At 33.8% G+C, this 22,084-nt stretch overlaps 1 protein-coding gene and 1 pseudogene across 1 annotated transcript; both read left to right on the top strand.

Annotated features, from left to right (window-relative positions):
* The first annotated feature begins 1,961 nt into the window (after window positions 1-1,961).
* LOC142236656 (larval serum protein 2-like) lies at window positions 1,962-6,812 on the top strand (annotated as a pseudogene).
* Window positions 6,813-14,421: 7,609 nt separating this feature from the next.
* Window positions 14,422-16,688, top strand: LOC142225481 (larval serum protein 2-like). Its single transcript, XM_075295254.1, has one exon. The coding sequence runs from the start codon at window positions 14,422-14,424 to the stop codon at window positions 16,528-16,530; it is 2,109 nt and encodes a 702-aa protein (XP_075151369.1). The 3' UTR covers window positions 16,531-16,688.
* The last annotated feature ends 5,396 nt before the right edge of the window (window positions 16,689-22,084 follow it).

The following is a 22,084-nucleotide window of genomic DNA, read 5'->3' as shown; positions in this document are numbered from 1 at the left end:
AATAGCCTATAAACATATATGTGTTTAGTAACTTGGAGCGCTATTTAACAGGGAGCGATATTGAATTAAGTTGGTGGTTGTTGCTTGTTATTACAAAATTAACATTTTATTTTTCCTTGGGCAATTGATTAGCTACTTCTTTGATCCTTACAAACTGTGTGGTCCGCTGTTCGAATCCCCGTCCGGCAAAAGGTAAAATTAAAATAAAATAAAAATCATAAAATTGAATAATTTCTTCTACAATGTTTGTATTACAGAAAAAGGTGCTAAGAACTAAAAAATCTCGTGGAAGTGAGAAAGATGTAGGGGAATATACAATTAGGCAGAAACAAAATTTTGAGCATTCAGGCCAAAAACCTATGTTGTTAGCACCTATATTACCTGTTTATTTTCATAATTCATTATGATTCTAAATATATAAATAAATAAATAAAATTTTGAGCACAATATTGTTTGGGAGAATTTTTTTTAAGCATATAATATTTTTGGGTGCAAAATGCTTCCAAACATATTATATGTTCACATAATAACATATTGTTTTTTAGAAGACAACATTATTGAATTTGGATGCAAAAATACAAAATGTTTAGAACTTAGACTACCCAAACATATATTGTTTAGACCAATATGCTTTCAAACATATTATATATTGGAAGAGATCAAACATATAAATGTTTGGGCAATACCCAAAAATGTATATGCTTGAAGCAAAATATGTTTGGGAGTATATGTTACAGAAGCGATTTTTTGTGAGGGTGTAGTTACTCGTAATAATTACAGTTGTTTTCCTGGATCAAAGATGCACTGGTGATACACACAGAAAAACTTTGTTTAACTGATGCTGAAATTAACTTATTTAAAAATATATTTTGTTTTAGTTTAAACGTTGTAAACGTCACATTTCAGTTGTTAGCATAAAACTAAATTTTAGCGGTATGGAAACATCTGCCTGCTAAAGAAGTCTCAGCCACAAGTAATGGCGAATAGGCGAGATGGACTAGCTTAAAATGGGTATTAGTCAGTCCCTGTAATGATCTCAGTATACTTATCTGTCTCCCTTCTCTTCTACATTTACTACGCGTAAATGTAGAAAAAGTAGCATATGTCGCAAATTCAAAATACTTCAGTCCCTACAGCTAGGAAGCGAATGATATCCAAGATGATGATATGTGCGAAGAAGTTTCAATTCTCAGGAATATTCATAAAGTTAAAATCTTGAGAATAGAGTTATTTTAATTGGAGACTCCAAGCCAAAATTACTACACACAAAAATTTTTTTTCTGATTCAATCACCAAATTAATTGATCCAATTAATTTTTTAATTGAAATGTCTTCAATCACGAAAATGATAGTATCAATAACATTTTTAATTGGGCATAGAAAAAACTCTTGATTAAAAAATTAATTGATTTTTTCAGCAAATTTCAATTAATTTTTTAATTGATTCAATTAAAAATTTAATTGATGTTGATTGCAAAACTCAATTAATTTATTAATTAAAAAAGATAACTATTTTTAATTACTTTCTGAATTGACTTAGAGTTTTTATGTGGATTAACAAATGATTGTTTGAAATACATTTTTAATTAAAAATTTAAAAAAAAATCAGCACTTTTTTTCTGAATTAGTCTTCCGAATTTGATTAACAAGTTAATTGTATCAATTAATTTTTTAATTAAAAATTTTAAATTTTTCAATCATTGGCTTAATTAACTTAATGTTTCGATCATGATTAAAAAGTTAATTGTATCAATTAATTTATTAATTGAAAACATTTTCAACTTCAATTAACTTTTTAATTGGAAATATTTTGGTGATATTTTTTTGTGTGTATGAACTACTTGATGGCGCAGTAAACGAGACGGTCGGTATTCGCTCATTCTTTCCTTCCATAATTTCTGCAGAAACTTAAAGGAAGGAAAACTACTTAAGTCTTGCATAAGTGAGAACTTTATAAAATCATGTTTTGGCTTATTAGAGCTAATTTCAATACTAATTCGCTGATGCAACTAAGCCTTGGTTGGACGTTATGGATCAAGCAAACCAAGAATAGTTTGAAGTTGCGAATGATAGATGTAAAACTAAGAGTTTTGAATAAATACAATATAAAGCATTTTTTGCATCCCTTTTATCGGGGAGCCTAATTAAATTAAATTAAAATATATTCACTTTTTCTTTAATTCAAAATTAGGTTTTTTTTTACATCAGGTTTACGGCTTTTGCGACATACGTATTATAGCGTCGTAAACGTATGTCGCAAAAGTCACAGTTTGCGACAGGGCAACCCTGTGGAGTACGAATCTTGTGGGAATTGCGTTAGCCCACTTTTGAATCTGTTCATAAGAGATAGTTTTAAATCCCACTCAACAAACTGGTGCGCTACAATACTATTTAGTACAGCAAAAGTTTGTACAGTTGAAAACGAATCACAATCCCAAATACAAATTGGACTTCATTTTCATTTGAAATATAGTGGTTTATTTTTATAATGCGAACAAAATGTTGTTACGTCCCAATAAACATAAAGATTTGTGGTTTTCCATATATTTTTTTGGGATTTTATTTGAGTTTTAGGAACAATTTTCATGGATTTTAACTCTAGCCTCTAAAAAATTAAAAATAGGACATCTATCTATATCCCATACTCTTTTTGCGAAAGCCATTCACATACAAATAAATGTGAGTAAAAAATCTAAATTATAACACACACTTCATAATAAAAACTATTTTATTAATTAAAAAACAAACTATAAACCAACGATAAAAAAACCTACGCCTTAGCCTATATTTAAAGCTATTGTATATTTAATCCAAAGATTTAATATTTTAGGTTAATTAAAGATTATTTCTTAAAGTCAAAAATATTGTTCTTTAAATTAAGAAAAATGTATCTTACTTTCAGGACATTTGACTTTAACCGAGAAACACAAATTTAAGGAAAAAATTAAGGCAATGATTATGAACTTTATTTTAATTAAAATTTCTTTGATTTGTAAATTGCCAGATATAAAATGTAGGTTTAATAGTCTTTCATATTAGGTCAATATTTTTTGTTTATATTCCACCAATGAACATGTTTCTTCTTTTTCAAATAAAATTCCATATATGGGTATGTGTGTCCGTTGTTCCTTCTTCAACGAATTTTTCGTTAGCATGAACGTAGTACTCACGTATAGCTAGTAATTTTATTTCGATTCTTTGCCAAGGCACTAAAAAAATATTGTCGTGAGGTCAAAGATTTCATGTCTTTAAAAATCCTAGAAGCAAGTATACAAAACCCAAATTTAAAAGAAAAGTTGTGTCTTAAATGTATCCTTACTTGTATTCTCCGCTTATTTGGCTCGTAAGGAACTTTTAACAGAGTTCTTCGAATTGTGGCAACACAAACCTCTGCAAGACGATGAAGTGTTTACTCCAATTACTGAGAGATTCGAAGAATATGCTCATGGTTTGGCCCGAATTTTCTACTATGCCAAGGACTGGATGTCGTTCACTCATGCCGTCTATTGGGCTCGCATGCACGTCAACAAACCTCTATTTGTTTACAGTTTGACTATAGCTAGTCTAAATCGCGAGGACTTGCAAGGTATTACCTTGCCAGCCATTTACGAGATCCTACCATGGTATTTCTTCGATGTTGAAACTTTGGAGAAGGCCGAACGTTTCAAGATGCATGGTTTCCATAATGTCAAGAAACTGGATAAGGCCTACAATGTGGTCATCAAGTCCAACTACAGCAATGTATATGGAGAAATGAACTACGAAAATATTATGGCCTACTATACCGAAGATATAGGCTTCAATGCCTTCTACTACTATCACAACATCGATTATCCCTATTGGGGTAAGGGCCCCGTGGGCCGAGAACTCATGAAAGATAAACGTGGTGAACTGTATCTGTATTTGCATCAGCAACTCTTGACTCGCTACTATCTGGAACGTTTGTCAAATGACTTGGGTGAGATTCCTCACTTCAATATGTACGAGCACTACGACTACGGTTATTCCAGCAACTTGCGCTACTACCAAGGTGTCAGTTTCCCCAGTCGTCCCAATGGCTATAGCTTCTATCATCCTGAAAACTACGAAGTCGTTAGGGATATACACTTCTATACCACCCGCATTGCTGAATACATTGACACCACCAAGGATGATTATCGTGTGGCTGTCGAGAAATTGGGCAACATGCTGCAAAGCAATGTGGATAGTGTAGATCTGAAGAAATTCGGTAGTCTGGATACTTTGTATTGTGATTTGGTAAATGATGGTCGTCCTTATGGTAAATATGGAGAACATTTGCCAGGTCCCCTTATGTACTATGAGACTTCTTTGCGTGATCCCATCTTCTATTCCATCTACAAGGACATTATTGAATTCTACTGGAGATTGGCAAGTCATTTCCCCGAATACAAACATGAGGACTTGGTGTTCCCTGGTGTATCCATTGATAAGGTTCATGTTATAGGCAGTTTGTACACATTCTTCGAGTACTTTGATGCTGACATTAGCAATGCTGTCAATGTGGGAGCTGTTAGTGGAGATGATGGCTCCAAATTGAATGGACAAGTGGGGTTCGGAGTATATTCTAAAGATCTGGAAATTCGAATAGCGAAAAGATTACCTAATCACTGTAGTGTTTTTCAGGCTGAAATATTGGCAATAAGAGAGGTGGTGAATTGGCTGAGAAGTAATGTTCCAACAACTATTGGCATTAATATATACTAAGACAGTCAACCTGCAATAAAATCCTTGGACTCTGTGTTCCTTAACTCAAAAAAGGCCATAGACTGCCGCAAATCTCTCAACGAGATGGCTGAGCAGTACAATATTCACCTAATATGGGTGCCTGGCAGGGTTGGCCTGTCACAAACTGTGACTTTTGCGACATACATTTGCGACGGTATAATACGTATGTCGCAAAAGTCGTAAACCTACTGTATAAAGCCGAATTTTGAATAGAAGAAATCCTGAACATTTTTTAATTTAGTTTGACAACATTCGTTGTGAGTTTCTGCAGAAATTTGTGAAAGTTTTTCCATGGTCAAGCCTATTTTCTTAGGTGGTATCGAAATTCCCGTTGGTGAGTGTGCAAAATACCTAGGGGTTATATTGGACAGGATACTGAACTTAAAGCTAAGAAAGGACGAGAAAATCGACGGTTACCCTGTACTCGTGCAAAAGACAATAGGAAAAATTGAATTGAAACTTCTTCGCACATACCATCGTCTTGGATATCATCGCTGCCTAGCTGACGCGACTAAAGTATTTTGAGTTTACGACTTTTGTTTACATTTACGACGCGTATGTGACGTTTACGACGTTTACAACTTTGCGACAGTCGCAAACCTAAAAAAGTTTGATACAGACCATCTCTGGTGCCTGGTCATAGGAACATACCGGGGAACTGTGAAGCAGATGTGTTAGCAAGGCTAGGAACTACCTTACAGATTCCAGGGGAACTAGAATCTGTTGGTATGCCTCTGGCCACCTGCAAGCTCCTACTGCGTGAGAAGGCTGTTATGATGGCCAATATTCGATGGGAAAATTGCAAGGGTTGTAACGACACCAAGCAAATATGGCCCCATTTAAACTTAAACCGCACACTAGATATGCTAGTGTTCTCAAGGCGTCAGATAGCACTCCTAATATCTGCTATAACGGGTCGCTGCCTGATAGGCGAATTTGCAAAAACTATAGGTGCGAAGTATAATTACTATTGTATAAGCTGTCATGACGTGGAGGAAAAGGAATCAATTAAACACCTCTTGTGTGAGTGTCCTGCTTTTTGTGTAAGGCGTAAGCGAATTTTAGGAGCATATAGCTTTAGATTACTGGCTGACCTGGAAAACGTTAACTTAAGCAGTTTGTTAATGTTTTTGGAGCAATCTGGTTGGTTCCACAAAAGTAAATAATAGAGAAGGTTCAGTGGTTAAGACTAGAAGTGCCCATATGTAATAGGTACTTTTAGTTAAATGTGGTATCACAATGGACTGAATAGTCTAAGTGAGCCTGAAATTTAATCGGGCTGCCACTTTAACCTAACCTAACCTAGTGGAGATGTGGTCGGTGATGATCTTTACAAATTTGGTCGCAGCTCTGTCTATCATGGTGAAAGTTTTGTCATAAAGGCTCGTCAATTGCGTTTGAATCACCGAAGTCACCTTGGATGTGACCTCAAACAAGGACCAAAAAGCTATTGTGAAGATATTCATTGGTCCCAAATATGATGAGAATGGAAGAGAACTACATGAACTTCTTCGAGTTGGACCACTATGTTGTTGACTTGGTTGCCGGTGTCAATCATCTCAAGCGTAGTTGTGAAGAATTCAGTATGTGGGTTGATGATCGCACCACCTATTTCGAGCTATACCAAAAGGTTATGCATGCCACCTACTCCGACTACAAGTTCCCATTGGATCAGAAACAAGCTCATTGTGGTGTGACTAGACGTATGATGTTACCGAAGGGTAAGAAGGGTGGTATGCCATTCCAGTTCTTCTTTATCGTCTTCCCCTATCATGCTCCTGCTGTCGAGCAATATTCCACATATGATCCTGTTATCAGCTGTGGCGTTGGATCCGACAGTCGCTATCTCGACTCTTTGCCCTTCGGATTCCCCTTCAATCGTCCCGTTGTTCTTGGCTATCACTTTAATGTGGACAACTTTAAATTCCACGATGTAAAGATTTACCACAAGGAAGATACTACCAATGTGGTATAGAAAAGAATGGTTTAGGTTTAATGCATATCAATGATATTTGGAATTTGTGCAAAATAAAGAGAAATATTGTAGTTGATTAAAAAAGTAATAACTGCGTTGAATAATGAAGCCACTATTAGATTGTTAAATTTAGTCCCATTTTCGTAAAACCTCATTTGCAGAAAAATTAGCTAAACAATTCCTACTTCGAACAGTGAGTGGATGTGTGTATAATACAGTACAGTCGCATGCCAGTTATGAACTTGACTCGTACAATTTTACAGTTAAACAGCCACTAATATATCTTCAATTTGCATTTTGTTAACTGACAGTTAAAGCCTTACTACATGCAAATGCCCATGGTATAATTGTTTTAATTTCCATTTAAAAATAAAGCATGATTTGTTTCTTTTTTTCATAAAATATTTGCTTCGCTCGTAGAATATAAGATTGGAACACTTAGAAAAAGTTTGCCTCATTTTTTTTTTCGTGTAAACGTCTTTTAAGCATCCCAGTACAAAGAAAGAGCTTCCAAAAAAGTAGTTTGGATCCCCAAGTTGTGATTAGGTAGTAGTGGAGATTTGGATCATCTCCAATGAATTTTACATGGGCTTGTCATTGGACGGATGTTCTCCATTTTTGGATCATTTTCATTGCTTTAGAAGTCGTTCCGTGAGAGTTCATTTGGATGAATAAACTTAAAAAACTAAAAAACATTTTTTTTTTTCAATTTCACTTTTTATTGTTATCGGTATCTTTTTACACTTCTATTTTCTTAATATCTAATTTTTACAAAAAACATCTTCGCTTCCACCGAGTGTTGAACGCCTTAGCACACTCAGCCAAACCCCCATTGAACACGATGCATGGAAACGTCTATTCAAATGTTGTGTGATAACCTAATATGGCACCACGGCATGTCATTCTTACTACTTCCTGAGATTATGAATGAAAATCTAAAGAACGCTAGTTCAAATCTCACCAGCGGCAATTTTTTTTTATCATATATTTTTCTAAAAAATAATTTTTATGTATCCATTGGTATAAATATATTTTTTTCATTTAAAATCAAAATTGTAGTTGAGGTGAACAACATTCTGCTAGTTATCGAGGTTGCATAGTAGCACAGGAACTACAGGAACTACAGAAACTTAGAAATAAGAAAATGAAATCTAACCCATCAGTGGCACCTGTAGAAACTCAAATGGACTCATTGCCAACTAGAACAATTCCTAGTTCCAGCTCAAGACCGGAAAATCTCTACTCACAACACTTCAATAGAAGACGGCTACGACCTTAACTCAGACCACTCTCCTATTTATTTGGTAACAAAACAACCATTCAGAACTGTACCAGCCTCACCACGAAATATACAGATTGGGACTATTTATCGATTCCAATATTAGGCACACTTCAATTGAGTCACCAGAATATATTGAGTGCGAGTCAGAAACATTTACTAAACTCATTCAAGAGCCATTATGGAATAGTACTCCAAAACAAGCAAATCCTGCTGCAAAGGCTACGTATCCAACAGAAATTGTTCAATCAATAAAACGTAAGAGGAAACTTAGGAAAAAATGGCAATTATCTCGATCGCCAGAAGATAGACGAAATTTCAACATAATTAGAAACTTCAATCAAAACAATTTAAAATTTTTTTTGGCCGATTTGACATATGGGTAAATCAAATTACTCATTATGGAAAGGTACTAAGCATTTTAAAAGACCTGTCATAGCAAAAGTTCCCATTAGATCAGAACATGGTACTTGGGCGAAAAGCAGTTCAGAAAAAGCGAATGTATTTGCTGACCATTTAAGAAAGATCTTATCAAATCCTTTTTCAAACGAAAATGCCGACTCCAGAGTGATATACAATGATACTAACATTTCATATATGCCAATTGAAAAAATTACCCTCAGAGAGTTATTTAAGACAGTTAACGGACTGAATAATAAGAAATCTGCTGGATACGACCTTATTAAAGCTGAGGTCCTAAAAAATTTACCCTATCAAGAATAGTAACTATTATGAATGCTGTGCTAAGACTTAAATACATAGCAAGCTGTTGATACCAAAACCTGGTAAAAGTCCACATGAACCAAAATCTTATCGCCCCATCTCGCTGCTTCCCCAAATAGGAAAGATTTTCTTTTTATGGCTTGAATCGAGCCAGTAGTTAGCGACTGAATATCATCCCAACCCATCAATTCGGATTCAGAAAAAAACATTCAACAATTGAACAAATCCACAGAGTAACACATGTCGTAGAAGAAGCTTTCGAAAAAAGAAGCTTGTTCTGCAATCTTCCATGATGTATCCCAAGCTTTTAATTGTATTTGGCATCATGGACTTATTCTTAAACTTAAGTCACTACTTTCACCAAACTATTGTGAAATTCTTCGCTCCTATTTGGAATGCAGGTATTTTAGAGTACGAGTACGTCTTGAAAATGAATACTCTAATTTGTTTCCCATTACTTCTGGTGTCCCTCAGGGCAGCATCCTGGGACCTCTATTATACTTAATATACACATACGATATCCCTATAGCAAACAATTGTTTTATAGGAACATTTGCCGACGACACGGTTATAATGGCAACTGGTAAAACTTCAACAGTGTAAATAAATGGACAAGTGATTGGGGACTTGTATTCATATTGAACTTATGCATACGCTCGTCGAACTTTATACTCACGTTTAGTTCATAAAATATTTGAGACATACTTAAAAAAACGAAAATTTCATTGGGCTGTGGAAAATTTCGCAAAAAGTAATAAAATGTAACTATTAACAAATAATTTTTTTACAATAAAAATAAGTTAAATTTAGAGTTAGTTTAACTACGGACATTTTTTTCTGTGTACATACATGCCGTTGTACATAAATCCAAATCAAATACCTTCAGCAAACTCAGCGAAATTCTTGGGCATGCTATTGGACTCAAAACTCAGCTGGTAGTACCACATTCAAAAAAAGCGGGAAGAATTGGAATTGAAACTACGCAATATGCATTGGATAATGGGAAGAAATTCAGTGCTTTCGATAGACAACAAGTTAATGCTATACAAACAAATTTTAAAGCCGATTTGGCTATACGGCATCCAACTATGTGGTTGCGCGAACAACACAGACATTAATAAAATACAAACATTTCATAATAAGGTGCTCCGAAAAATTTTAAGGTTTGTAAGAAACAGTGATCTCCACATAAATCTAAAGATGACTAATGTACGAGAAGAAATTACTGTACACGCAAAAAAAAAAACCACTTAAAGCTTGAACATCTTGAAAATATGGAAGCGAAGAAACTTAGTAACACTACTACCTACTCAACAAGACAACTCAACCGCTTTAAGCCGCACGATCTCATAAACAGATTCAATTAAATATAACTAGTTTTGTTCCCCAAAATATATATTAAATAGATTAAAATGTATTATTTAATTAAACTACTAGTTAGTCACATAATGAAGTTATCGAGACTAGTTATAGCATACATTTAAGCACTGCTTTTTTTTCATATGCTTAAATAAATAAAAAAATAAAAATCAACAAAAAATTAAAAATTCTCGTAATATACAAAACCATCTCAAATGAACTTCCATAGAAGTGAAAAAGTCAAACTGCACAGGTTCAAATCTCAGCGAAAATGATTTTTTAATGTTTTTTTTTAATTATTTTTTACTTTTCTTTTATTGATTTTCTATTGTTCTTTTGCGAAATTTAATTGTCGAAAACTTTAATTTTAACTTAAAACGACCTAATTCCGAACTTTCTAAGACGTGTCCAAAAGGACTGCATCAGAAGTGGAAAGAATCAATAGGGAATTTCGGGATGCACTTTAAAGGAAATGTTTGTGGACTTGTACAAAAAGACAGCATTGGAAGTGGAGAACATTAAGGGGCGTTCCGGGATTCTCTTTGAAAGAAATGTTTGTGGAACAACTTTCAATATTTTTTGCTGGGATTGAATAACGTATCGAATATAAAATAATTATGAAACCGTCTTTAAATTCGATCAAGACTGTTCCTTAACACACAAATAGAAAAGTCCATTCCCGATTCTGATTCCAATCCAAATGTGCATGTGAGCTTTTCGTCCATGAGGTGATATTTAGAATCAAGCATCACACAGTGGTTCCACATTATTTGGAAATAATTCTGCAATTTTTGAACGGATAAAAATAGGCATTGAAACTTGGTCACCTTGGCTGCATCACATTTTGTTTTAGCTGTTAGTGTGTGTATGTGTGAACATCTTTTATACACCGACAAAAAAGCAAACTGTTTTATAGGAAGAATAAACTAACTCGTACGAAAATTTTGCTACACATTTGGGATTTCCCCAAAGCGTTGTTAAAACCAGGCCTGTGGAGCCGGAGTCGAAGTCTTGGAGTCGGAGTCTGAAGATTTTGCTGGAGTCGGAGTCGTAAAATTTTGCTCGACTCCGACTCCGGCTAAACCAAATTTTTTAAAACACTTCTCATTTTTGTAACTAAGCAATCAATGTACAGCATGATTGTAAATGAAAATCAACTTCCAATTACGGCTATCTTTTTATGTTTCCTAGAATGTTAGACTAGCAGATGGGCTGGATCGATCCATTTTAATGCCCGTATCAATTTGTTTGAAATATTTCGAACAATCGATATTATTTTTATTTTAAGGCCATATACATATGTGAAATATTGACAGAAAATTTTTTCAAAGTTGTTTTTTATAGAAAATTTTGTCAAAATGTTATTTCTATAAAATGTGTTGTCAAAATTTTATTTTTATAGAAAATTGAGTCAAAATTTTGTTTCTTGCACAAACATTTTTTCAAAATTTTACATCTTTAAAAATTTAAGCCAAAATTTTATTTCTATAGAAAATTTTGCCAAAATTTTGTTTGTTACACAAAAATTTTTTCAAAATTTTATTTCTATTGATAATTTTATTTCTATAAAAAATTAAGTCAAAATTTTATTTCTATAGAAAATTTTGTCAAAATTTTATTTCTATAGAAAATTTAATCTAAATTTTGTTTCTGTAGAATATTTTGCAGAATTTTATTTACTACACAAAAATTGTTCTAAAGTTGTATTTTTATTGATAATTTTTTCAAAAATTTATTTCTATAAGAAAAAATTGTCAAATTTTATTTCTATAGCAAATTTTCTCAATTTGTTTTCTCACTGAAACTCAAAATTTTATTACTATAGAAATATTTTTTCTATATAAAATTTAGTCAACGTGTTATTTCTATAGAAAATTTAGTCAAAATTTTGTTTGTGAATATTTTGCAAAATTTTATTTCTATAGAAAATTTTGTTTGCTACACAATTTTTTTTAATTGTATTTCTATTGATAATTTTTTCAAACTTTTATTTCTATAAAAAAATTTTGCCAAATTTTATTTCTATAAAAATTTTATTCAAAATTTTATTTCTATATATTTGGTCAACATTTTATTTCTATATAAAATTTTGAAAAAATTTTATTTCTATAGAAAATTTAGTCAAAATTTTATTTACTATAGAAGTCTGATTTGAGATTTTATCAAAATGTAGATCTAAATACAAAGTTGTGCAGAGTATATTATAATCGGCCCGCCCGACTTTAGACTTTCCTTGCATTTTTATTTTTCGTTAAAATTGTGTTACGTCCCATAATGTTAGATTTAAATTTTATGTACATAGATTTTGTAGCAGTATATACAATTTTGTCTAAATCGATTCAGATTCAGATTCAAATTCATGCATATGGAAATATAAACTTTTATATAGCTCGCAACAAATTTAAAGGATTTGAGATAGTATCAATAATTTTGGTCCACAAATACATATACTGTTCGTATCTTCTCATATTATGATGGGTATTTTATATCATTACTTTATTTATTAAACATTGCCCTAAATTTGAAATATAGAGTTCAATTGGCATCTAATGTGAAATTGAGACCTTTTTTTGCACACATGAATAAAAACGATACTTTATATCGACTCACTTACGGTACCCCCACAATAGAACTACAAATTAGTGGTATTAAAATGAGATTTAGTTATATTACCCGGAGTCGACTCCGGAGTCGGAGTCAAGCTGATGAAAAATGCTGGAGTCGGAGTCGGAGTCGAGCAAAATTGGCTCGACTCCACAGCCCTCGTTAAAACCAGTAAAATTTATTGTCATGTTCTACCCTTTAACTGCAGTTCACGAAATTACACCCTCTAATAAAAGAAAATATTAACTAAAAGTTAAGAAGAAAATCATTGGCGCCAAATCATGATCATTTTAACCATACAGTAGTTCATTCTTACGTTTTTTGGGAATCGTACGACAATTTTCATTTGCTTACGTTCATATTGAACTTATGTTTACGGTTATTGAATTTATACTCACGTTTAGTTCATAAAATATTTGAGACATAGTTAAAAAAAGGAAAATTTCATTGGGCTGTGGAAAATTTCGCAAAAAGTAATTAAATTTAACTACTAACAAATAATTTTTTGACAATAAAACTAAGTTAAATTTAGCGTTAGTTTAACTACGGAAATTTTTCTATGTGTGGTTTGCGAAATATGGACCTAGGAGATCCCTTTTCAACCGGATTCGTTTTTACTTAGCTGCATTTACTACAAAATTATACGCATTCTAGAATAAAATTGTGTACCCCTGTGCTTCAGATTAAAAGTTGTATACTCCACAATTTGGAGTTTCAAACAAATACCGAATCTTGGTAAATTTTATCGACTTTTTGTTTGTTTCATAACATAAGGCGTCTTAAGTTTCTATTGGACATTTGTCATTCCATTATTAACATATCGAAATCTTTATCTCAGATCTCATAAAGTATATATATAGCATTTTAACATTAATGAAATCTTTTTGAAATTAAATAAAACTTTTTTAATTGCAAATGAAGCTTAAATCAAATGAATGAAATGACCCAGATCATTATTCGTATTTAGGTAAGATGACAGACGGTTTAAAAGTCCGTCAGCTAGTGAAGCACTAACGGAGCTTCATGAAATAACAAAAAAATATTTATTTTCACTTACTAAAGATAATTTCCTCTTTTGGAGGAGAAAATGTGACTTCGAAATTGCAACAATGTCTCTGGAGTCAATCGAAATTTAAGATAAATGCATTTTTGATGAAAAATACAAAATAAAATATACAATTTAAGAAATTTTCACCAATTCATGTATGTGTGCTTCTCTGTTTTAGGGCATTTAATTAACGTAGACAAAAAATCTAATTAATTAAATTAAAAAATTTAAGAGCAGTAAACTTTCTCATAATGAGGAAATTTTATCTAGAACATAATAATTATGCCCTGGAGGGCACAATCGCAAAAGGTTCGAATAAAACCTGGATAGATTTTCCTACTTGGTAATTTTGTTACCATGCTTTCCCAAGGCCAAGGAGCGATTCAAACAAAGAAAATAAATTTAGACACTATATTAGAATAGCAAATCTTTTTCGGGTTCATTGTTCTTTTTGATTAATCCAAAATGCAACTTGTAATCAAATATTTCGTACGTTCCATAACAGGGAATGATAAAAACTGACATCAAGGTGAGCAATAGAAAATAGAATGGGAATATCATAGTAAGAATTCAAAGGTTGGAGATTAATTCAGCTTAGAGAATAGCATTGTGATAAGGCATTTATGTCATATATAATTTAGGTATAAATAGACTTCAAATTCATTAAACTCAGTATGATTTCTCACCATGAAGTCGTTGACAGCAGTTGCTTTTGCCGTTGTGGCTCTGTTTGCTTGTGGCAGTACATCGAAGCACATTGAATCCAAGGTGGCCGACAAAGATTTCCTAATTAAACAAGTATTCTTCTTGGAAATTTTCCAACACATCTACCAGGATGATGTGTTTGTGACCAAGTACGATGACAGCTATGTAAGCTACAAACCCTGGAAACATTTGGAAGACTACCATCACACGGAACTTTTAACAGAGTTCTTTGAATTGTGGCAACACAAACCTCTACACGATGATGAAGTATTTACTCCTATTACTGAGAGATTCGAAGAATATGCTCATGGTTTGGCCCGAGTTTTCTACTATGCCAAAGACTGGATGACATTCACTCATGCCGTCTACTGGGCTCGCATGCACGTCAACAAGCCTCTATTTGTTTACAGCTTGACGATAGCTTGTCTAAATCGCGAGGACTTGCAAGGTATTACCTTACCAGCCATTTACGAGATCCTGCCCTGGTATTTCTTCGATGTTGAAACTTTGGAGAAGGCCGAACGTTTCAAGATGCATGGTTTCCATAATGTCAAGAAACTGGATAAAGCCTACAATGTGGTCATCAAGTCCAACTACAGCAATGTATATGGAGAAATGAACTATGAAAATGTTATGGCCTACTATACCGAGGATATAGGCTTCAATGCCTTCTACTACTATCACAACATCGATTATCCCTACTGGGGTAAGGGCCCCGTGGGCCGAGAACTCGTGAAAGATAAACGTGGTGAGCTGTATCTGTATTTGCATCAGCAACTCTTGGCTCGCTACTATCTGGAACGTTTGTCAAATGACTTGGGTGAGATTCCTCACTTCAATATGTACGAGCACTACGACTACGGTTATTCCAGCAACTTGCGCTACTATCAAGGTGTCAGTTTCCCCAGTCGTCCAAATGGCTATAGCTTCTATCATCCTGAAAACTACGAAGTCGTTAGGGATATACACTTCTATACCACCCGCATTGCTGAATACATTGACACCACCAAGGATGATTATCGTGTGGCTGTAGAGAAATTGGGCAACATGCTGCAAGGCAATATGGATAGTGTAGATCTGAAGAAATTCGGTAGTCTGGATACTTTGTATCGTGATTTGGTAAATGATGGTCGTCCTTATGGTAAATATGGAGAACATTTGCCAGGTCCCCTGATGCACTATGAGACATCTTTGCGTGATCCCATCTTCTATTCCATCTACAAGGACATTATTGAATATTACTGGAGATTGGCAAGTCATTTCCCCGAATACAAACATGAGGACTTGGTGTTCCCTGGTGTATCCATTGATAAGGTTCATGTTACAGACAGTTTGTACACCTTCTTCGAGTACTTCGATGCCGACATTAGCAATGCTGTCAATGTGGGAGCTGTTAGTGGAGATGTGGTCGGTGATGATCTTTATAAATTTGGTCGCAGCTCTGTCTATCATGGTGAAAGTTTTGTCATAAAGGCTCGTCAATTGCGTTTAAATCACCAGCCCTTCGAAATCACCCTGGATGTGACCTCAAACAAGGACCAAAAAGCTATTGTGAAGATATTCATTGGTCCCAAATATGATGATAATGGTCACAAATTGCATTTGGAAGAGAACTACATGAACTTCTTCGAGTTGGACCACTATGTTGTTGACTTGGTTGCCGGTGTCAATCATCTCAAGCGTAGTTGTGAAGAATTCGGTATGTGGGTTGATGATCGCACTACCTATTTCGAGCTATACCAAAAGGTTATGCATGCCACCTACTCCGACTACAAGTTCCCATTGGATCAGAAACAAGCTCATTGTGGTGTGCCTAGACGTATGATGTTACCGAAGGGTAAGAAGGGTGGTATGCCATTCCAGTTCTTCTTTATGGTCTTCCCCTATCATGCTCCTGCTGTCGAGCAATATTCCACTTATGATCCTGTTATCAGCTGTGGCGTTGGATCCGGCAGTCGCTATCTCGACTCTTTGCCCTTCGGATTCCCCTTCAATCGTCCCGTTGTTCATGGCTATCACTTTAATGTGGACAACTTTAAATTCCACGATGTTAAGATTTACCACAAGGAAGATACCACCAATGTGGTTTAGAAATCTCAAAAAAAGAAATGTTTGGATTTATTTCATGATATTTGGAATTCGTGTAGAATAAGGAGAGAAATTGTATTTGAATAATAAAATGTAATAACGACATTGAATTTGGACAAACTAAAATTTTTACATTTACCCTAATTTCATGAAGCATTTAATCAAGGTTAGCTAACCTATTATTAAACCATACAACTGATGTGTAAGTAATTCTTCCTACACAGAAAAAAATATAGCCAAAATATTTCCAATTAAAAAGTTAATGAAGTTGAACATTTTTTCAATTAATAAATTAATTGATACAATTAACTATGTAATCATGATAGACACATTAAGTTAATTTAGTCAATGATTGAACATTTTTAATTAAAAATGTATTTCAAACAATCAAATGCCAAAATCTAAATAAAAACTAAAATCAATTCCGAAAATAATTGAAAATAGTTACCTTTTTTAATTAATAAATTAATTGAGTTTTGCAATCAACATCAAATAAATTTTTAATTGAATCAATTAAAAATTAATTGAAATTTGCTAATGAAATCAATAAATTGTTTAATCAAGAAATTTTCTATACCCAATTAAAACTGTGATTGATATTATCATTTTTGTGATTGAAGACATTTCAACTAAAAAATTAATTGGATCAATTAATTTCGTGATTGAATCAGAAAAAATTTTTTTTTGTGTATGTACCCACATGCTTCTTAGGAATATAACGCATAAAGATTTCCAATTAGCTAACAACTAAAATATCTCAAATTTATTGTTGGTTAACTGGCACTTTAAACCTAATGGAGGTACATGCAAATACCTTAACTGTTTTAATTTTACACACAAAAAAATTTCATTAAAATTGAGCTGATCCACCGATTTGGCTTGCGGAGCCTCTAAGAGAAGGAAATTTCATCCGATCCGGCTGAAATTTGGTACGTGGTGTTAGTAAATGGTCTCTACCAAACATGCAAAAATTGGTCTACATCGGTCGATAATTATATATAGCCCCCATATAAACCGATCCCCAGATTTGGCTTGGGGAGCCTCTAAGAGAAGCAAATTTCATCCGATCCGGCTGAAATTTGGTAAATGGTGTTAGTATATGGTCTTCAACGACCATGCAAAAATTCGTCCACATCGGTCTATAATTACATATATCCCCCATATAAACTGATCCCCCGATTTGGCTTACGGAGCCTCTAAGAGAAGTAAATTTAATCCGATCCGGCTGAAATTTGGTACGTGATGTTAATATATGGTATCCAACAACCATGCAGGAATTGGTTCATATCAGTCCATAATTATATATAGCCCCCACATAAACTGATCCCCAGATTTGACTTCCGGTGCCTATTGGAGAAGCAAAATTCATCCGATCTGGTTGAAATTTGGTACGTGGTGGTGGTATATGACCATACCAAAAGTGGTCCATATTAGTCCATAATCATATATAGCCCCCATATAAACCGATCCCGAGGTTTGGTCTTGGAGGAGCAAATTTCATCCGAGTCAGTTCAAATTTGGTACATTGTGGTAGTATATGGCCGTTAACAACCATGCCGAACTAGGTCCATATCGGTCTATAGTTATATATAACCCTCAGATAAAGCGATCCCCAATCACACAAAAATTGGTCCATATCAAGTTCATAATTTTATATAGCCCCCATATAAGCGACCCCCATATTTCAATTCTGGCTCTCTACGTACCGTGCAAAAGTCCATATCGTCCATATACCTCTTTGTCTAATATATACCACGTATGAACTAACTCACAATTTAGAAAACGATGTGAAGAAGATTTAAGACATCACAACCAAATTAATTCGATTGTGGATGAAAGTCTTTCGTAGAAGTTTCTACGCAATCCATGGTGGAGAGTACGTAAGATTCCGCCAGGCAGAACTTACGGCCGTATACTTGTTATACTTAGGATTCATCAACCCTGACATCAAAGTCTATGCGACTTATTATCAGGAAACCATGTTGGAAGATAATTTGGGGCCATGGGCGCATTCACTGAAAAAACAGTGAACCCTCCAGGAAGAAAACTTTCGGTTAATTTTAGAAAATTTTGAATATTTGTAGAAAATTTAAACTAAACAGTATTACAAACGATGGCATCACACCGATGTCATAAAAGTAATTAAATATTTTTCGACAAATACAAGAAAATTTATTTGACATAACTAAGTTGTTTCACTTGTTAAAGAAAATTTTGTAGTTTGAAGAAAAAACTTGGAGTTCAAAATTGCAAGAATGTCTTTAGTTACATACGAAGTTCACGATGGACGCATTTTTGGTAAAATTTACAAATTTAAAGAAATTCTGAACTATTTTGTGGAAGACACGAATTAATTAATCTTTATGCTTCATTTGAGTATATTTTTTTCCTCGGGTTTAGTTAATTTAACTAACGTACACAAAAAAGTATTAGAGTAAAGAAACCTTTCTCCAAACATAATATTTCTATGAACTAAAATAAAGTTAAATTGTATTTAGTGAAATAGATAGTTCACTTTTTTTGAGTGTTGTGAACGTAACAGCTTCTCATTAAGTAGACGTGGCTAAAAAATCATGTTAGAAAAGTATACACTAAAGATGGTTTGGCGAACAAAATTGTGACCACTTAGGGTAAATAAATATGGCACCGTGTATCATTTTGAAATTCAAAATATTTTTTTTTTTGTCTCCACTGTGAATGAACAAAAATTTAATATTGAAATGCAAATGTTTACAGTCAAATACAAATCTTCTTTATAAAACAAAGAAATGGAAGAATCTTAATACCAATGCCTTCTTGTCGTTGACAAGAAGCCAAAGGATTTCGACATCAACTGCAACAAAGCAGACATCACTGCCCAATAAAATGGTGGTATTGCACATAAACGGTGACAGCAAACGTTTAGACGATAATACACAACACACACACAGAGATCCCCTGCACAGATGCAGGAGCAAAGAATCACTTTTCAGGAAGCGGAAATCAGGAGGAGATTTTAACTGCATTTGAAATGTTCCATTTAAGATTTTGGCCATCAAGCGAAGCCAACGAAAACAGGCTGCCTAGTATTGAAGCAGCAGAAAGACATCCCGCGTTTACTTGCACTCTGGGTTAGTTTCCATTGATGTCTTAAATATTTATAGCCATTTCATGGCTATCTCTGGCGGCAGAGACATGAGCATTGTGGCAACTCGACTGTGGCATGAAAATGATATGGCGTCATCTAATTTGGCGACATATTTTCCATTGGCTCTGAGAATAGGATTCTCGGCGGGAGTTTGTAAGACTTGAGCACAGAAGTATGGCTGTTAAGCGTCAACACCAGCTACATTTTCGAAACAAAGAAATGGAACGAATTAAGAAAATTTGTTTTGAATATGGCCAAATCAAATGTTACCGAATATATCAACATTGTCCGATTGGTTTTGTGTGAACTCGTGTATGTGTTTTTTGTGAGGGTGTTTACTATTCAAATCATAGAGGAAAAAAACATTCCACAAAACTGACGATGTAATCTTAATAGGAGACTGCCAAGATGAACGCCTCCTCGATTTATATGATGGCAGAAAATGTTTCGTTTTTTTCATTATCGTTTTTGGCTTTCTTGATATTTTGTGCAACATTGTCAAAGCCACCCGCAAATGTGACGCCATTTAATAGCAATAAATTATGAAAAATTTAATAAAACCAGAGATATTATTTTAAATTATTACTATTTGCTTATTACATTCACAGAAAATTCCATCAAAATTGAGTCAATGCCCACCAAAACAAAAAATCGGATCAGATGCAATAAATGTTACAGGGTTTAATCTAAGTTTAACCCTAGAAAGCTAACCTACGTCTGGGACACGTACACTAATAGAAAAAATTACGTTCCGAAATCGTGAAGTGAATGTAACAAATTGAAACGGAAACGTAAGGGCTATGGAACGGAAGGTAATGCATGAACATTTTATTAAGTAGAAAGGAGAATTTTATTGTTCAAGGGGAAATATATTAGAATAATGAAAAATTATTTTTTGTGTGACGAGATTTTTTTGTCGTAATTAATGTCGCTAAAAAAATAAATAATAAAAAAACTTGTAAATCTAATTGCCATAGGAATGCAATATTACTTTCCATTAGTTCTTAGTTTGCGGTTTCATAGTAGCACCATTAAAGGCCATTACCGTAAGCTTTGTTCCAATTTACCCAACCAATTTCAATCTCCAATAATTGGATTCGTATTCAAATAATATGCCAACTCACCCTTTCACATTTTTGTAAACCTCACATAACGTTGTCTTATCAGATGTAGTTCACCACTTAAAATTTCTGAAAATTCGAAAACAAAGTGGAATTTAATTGAATCACGGCCTCTTAAGCCATTAATGATTTATGAAATTATTCGCAAAATAAAGAAAACGGAAATCAGATTAAAATACAGCTTAATTGAGCAAAGCATGGTGAATATTTTCATTTTAGCTTTGCTCTACTTCGAAACAAGCTGAAATTAATTATGAAGCGAAGCAAAAACTAAGGGCCTATGAAAGTTATTAAACAATTAATGAACCATTGAGCGATAACCCAGTACTTAGAAAGAACCGAAAAAAACACAAACAAATAAATACGAAGACCACCCTAAAGAGCATGGATAAGCAAACCTTTGGCAAAGACGGAACGAATAATGAGGAGTTCTTGGATATGATTTTTCCGTATATCTCCTACTGTTTGCTTAAATTTGTTAATTTGTGGCAATTAGTTGAGATAAAAATCTATTTAATTGGCTTACAAGACCAACATGAAAATATACCCAATAGAAACTTGGCAGAGAGTATCCAAAGCATGGTCTAGTAGGCCAATTGAAGAAGATTTTAGTGTGTAGAGCATTACTTGCGTCTTACTCCTCTACTGGTTATTGTTTACTCACATGAAACAAGATTCAAAGAAAGCTCTATTAAATATTTTAATATGTTGGAGGAAATACAGTGGCTCAAAATGTATGATTGTACTCATCCGACAAATTTAGGATATTTTTTTTTATTTCAATGAAAAACAAGTATATACGGCCGAAAGTTCGGCCAGGCCGAATCTTATGTACCCTCCACCATGGATTGTGTAGAAACTTCTACGAAAGACTGTCATGCACAATCGAATTACTTGGGTTGTGGTATCTTAAAACTTCTTAACATCGTTTTCTAAATTGTGAGTTAGTCCAAAAAAGGTATGTATAGGTAAGTCTACAAATAATTACGAATCGATATGGACTTTTGCATGGCACGCAGAGAGCTAGAATTGAAATATGGGGGTCACTTATATGGGGGCTATATACAATTATAAACTTGATATTTACCAATTTTTGTGTGATTGGGGATCGATTTATCTGAGGGCTATATATAACTATAGACCGATATGGACCTAGTTAGGCATGGTTGTTAACGGCCATATACTAGCACAATGTACCAAATTTCCACTGACTCGGATGAAATTTGCTCCTGCAAGAGGCTCCAAAAACAAACATCGGGATCGGTTTATATGGGGGCTATATATGATTATGGACTGATATGGACCACTT

This window comes from Haematobia irritans, chromosome 1 (assembly GCF_050003625.1).
Source record: "Haematobia irritans isolate KBUSLIRL chromosome 1, ASM5000362v1, whole genome shotgun sequence".
NCBI classification, from domain to species: domain Eukaryota; kingdom Metazoa; phylum Arthropoda; class Insecta; order Diptera; family Muscidae; genus Haematobia; species Haematobia irritans.
Note: the sequence above shows the minus strand (reverse complement) of the source record. Positions and strands in the feature narration are given on the sequence as shown.

Coding starts and splice junctions, on each gene's coding strand:
- LOC142225481 (XM_075295254.1), top strand. CDS start 14,422: ATGAAGTCGTTGACAGCAGTTGCTTTTGCCGTTGTGGCTCTGTTTGCT.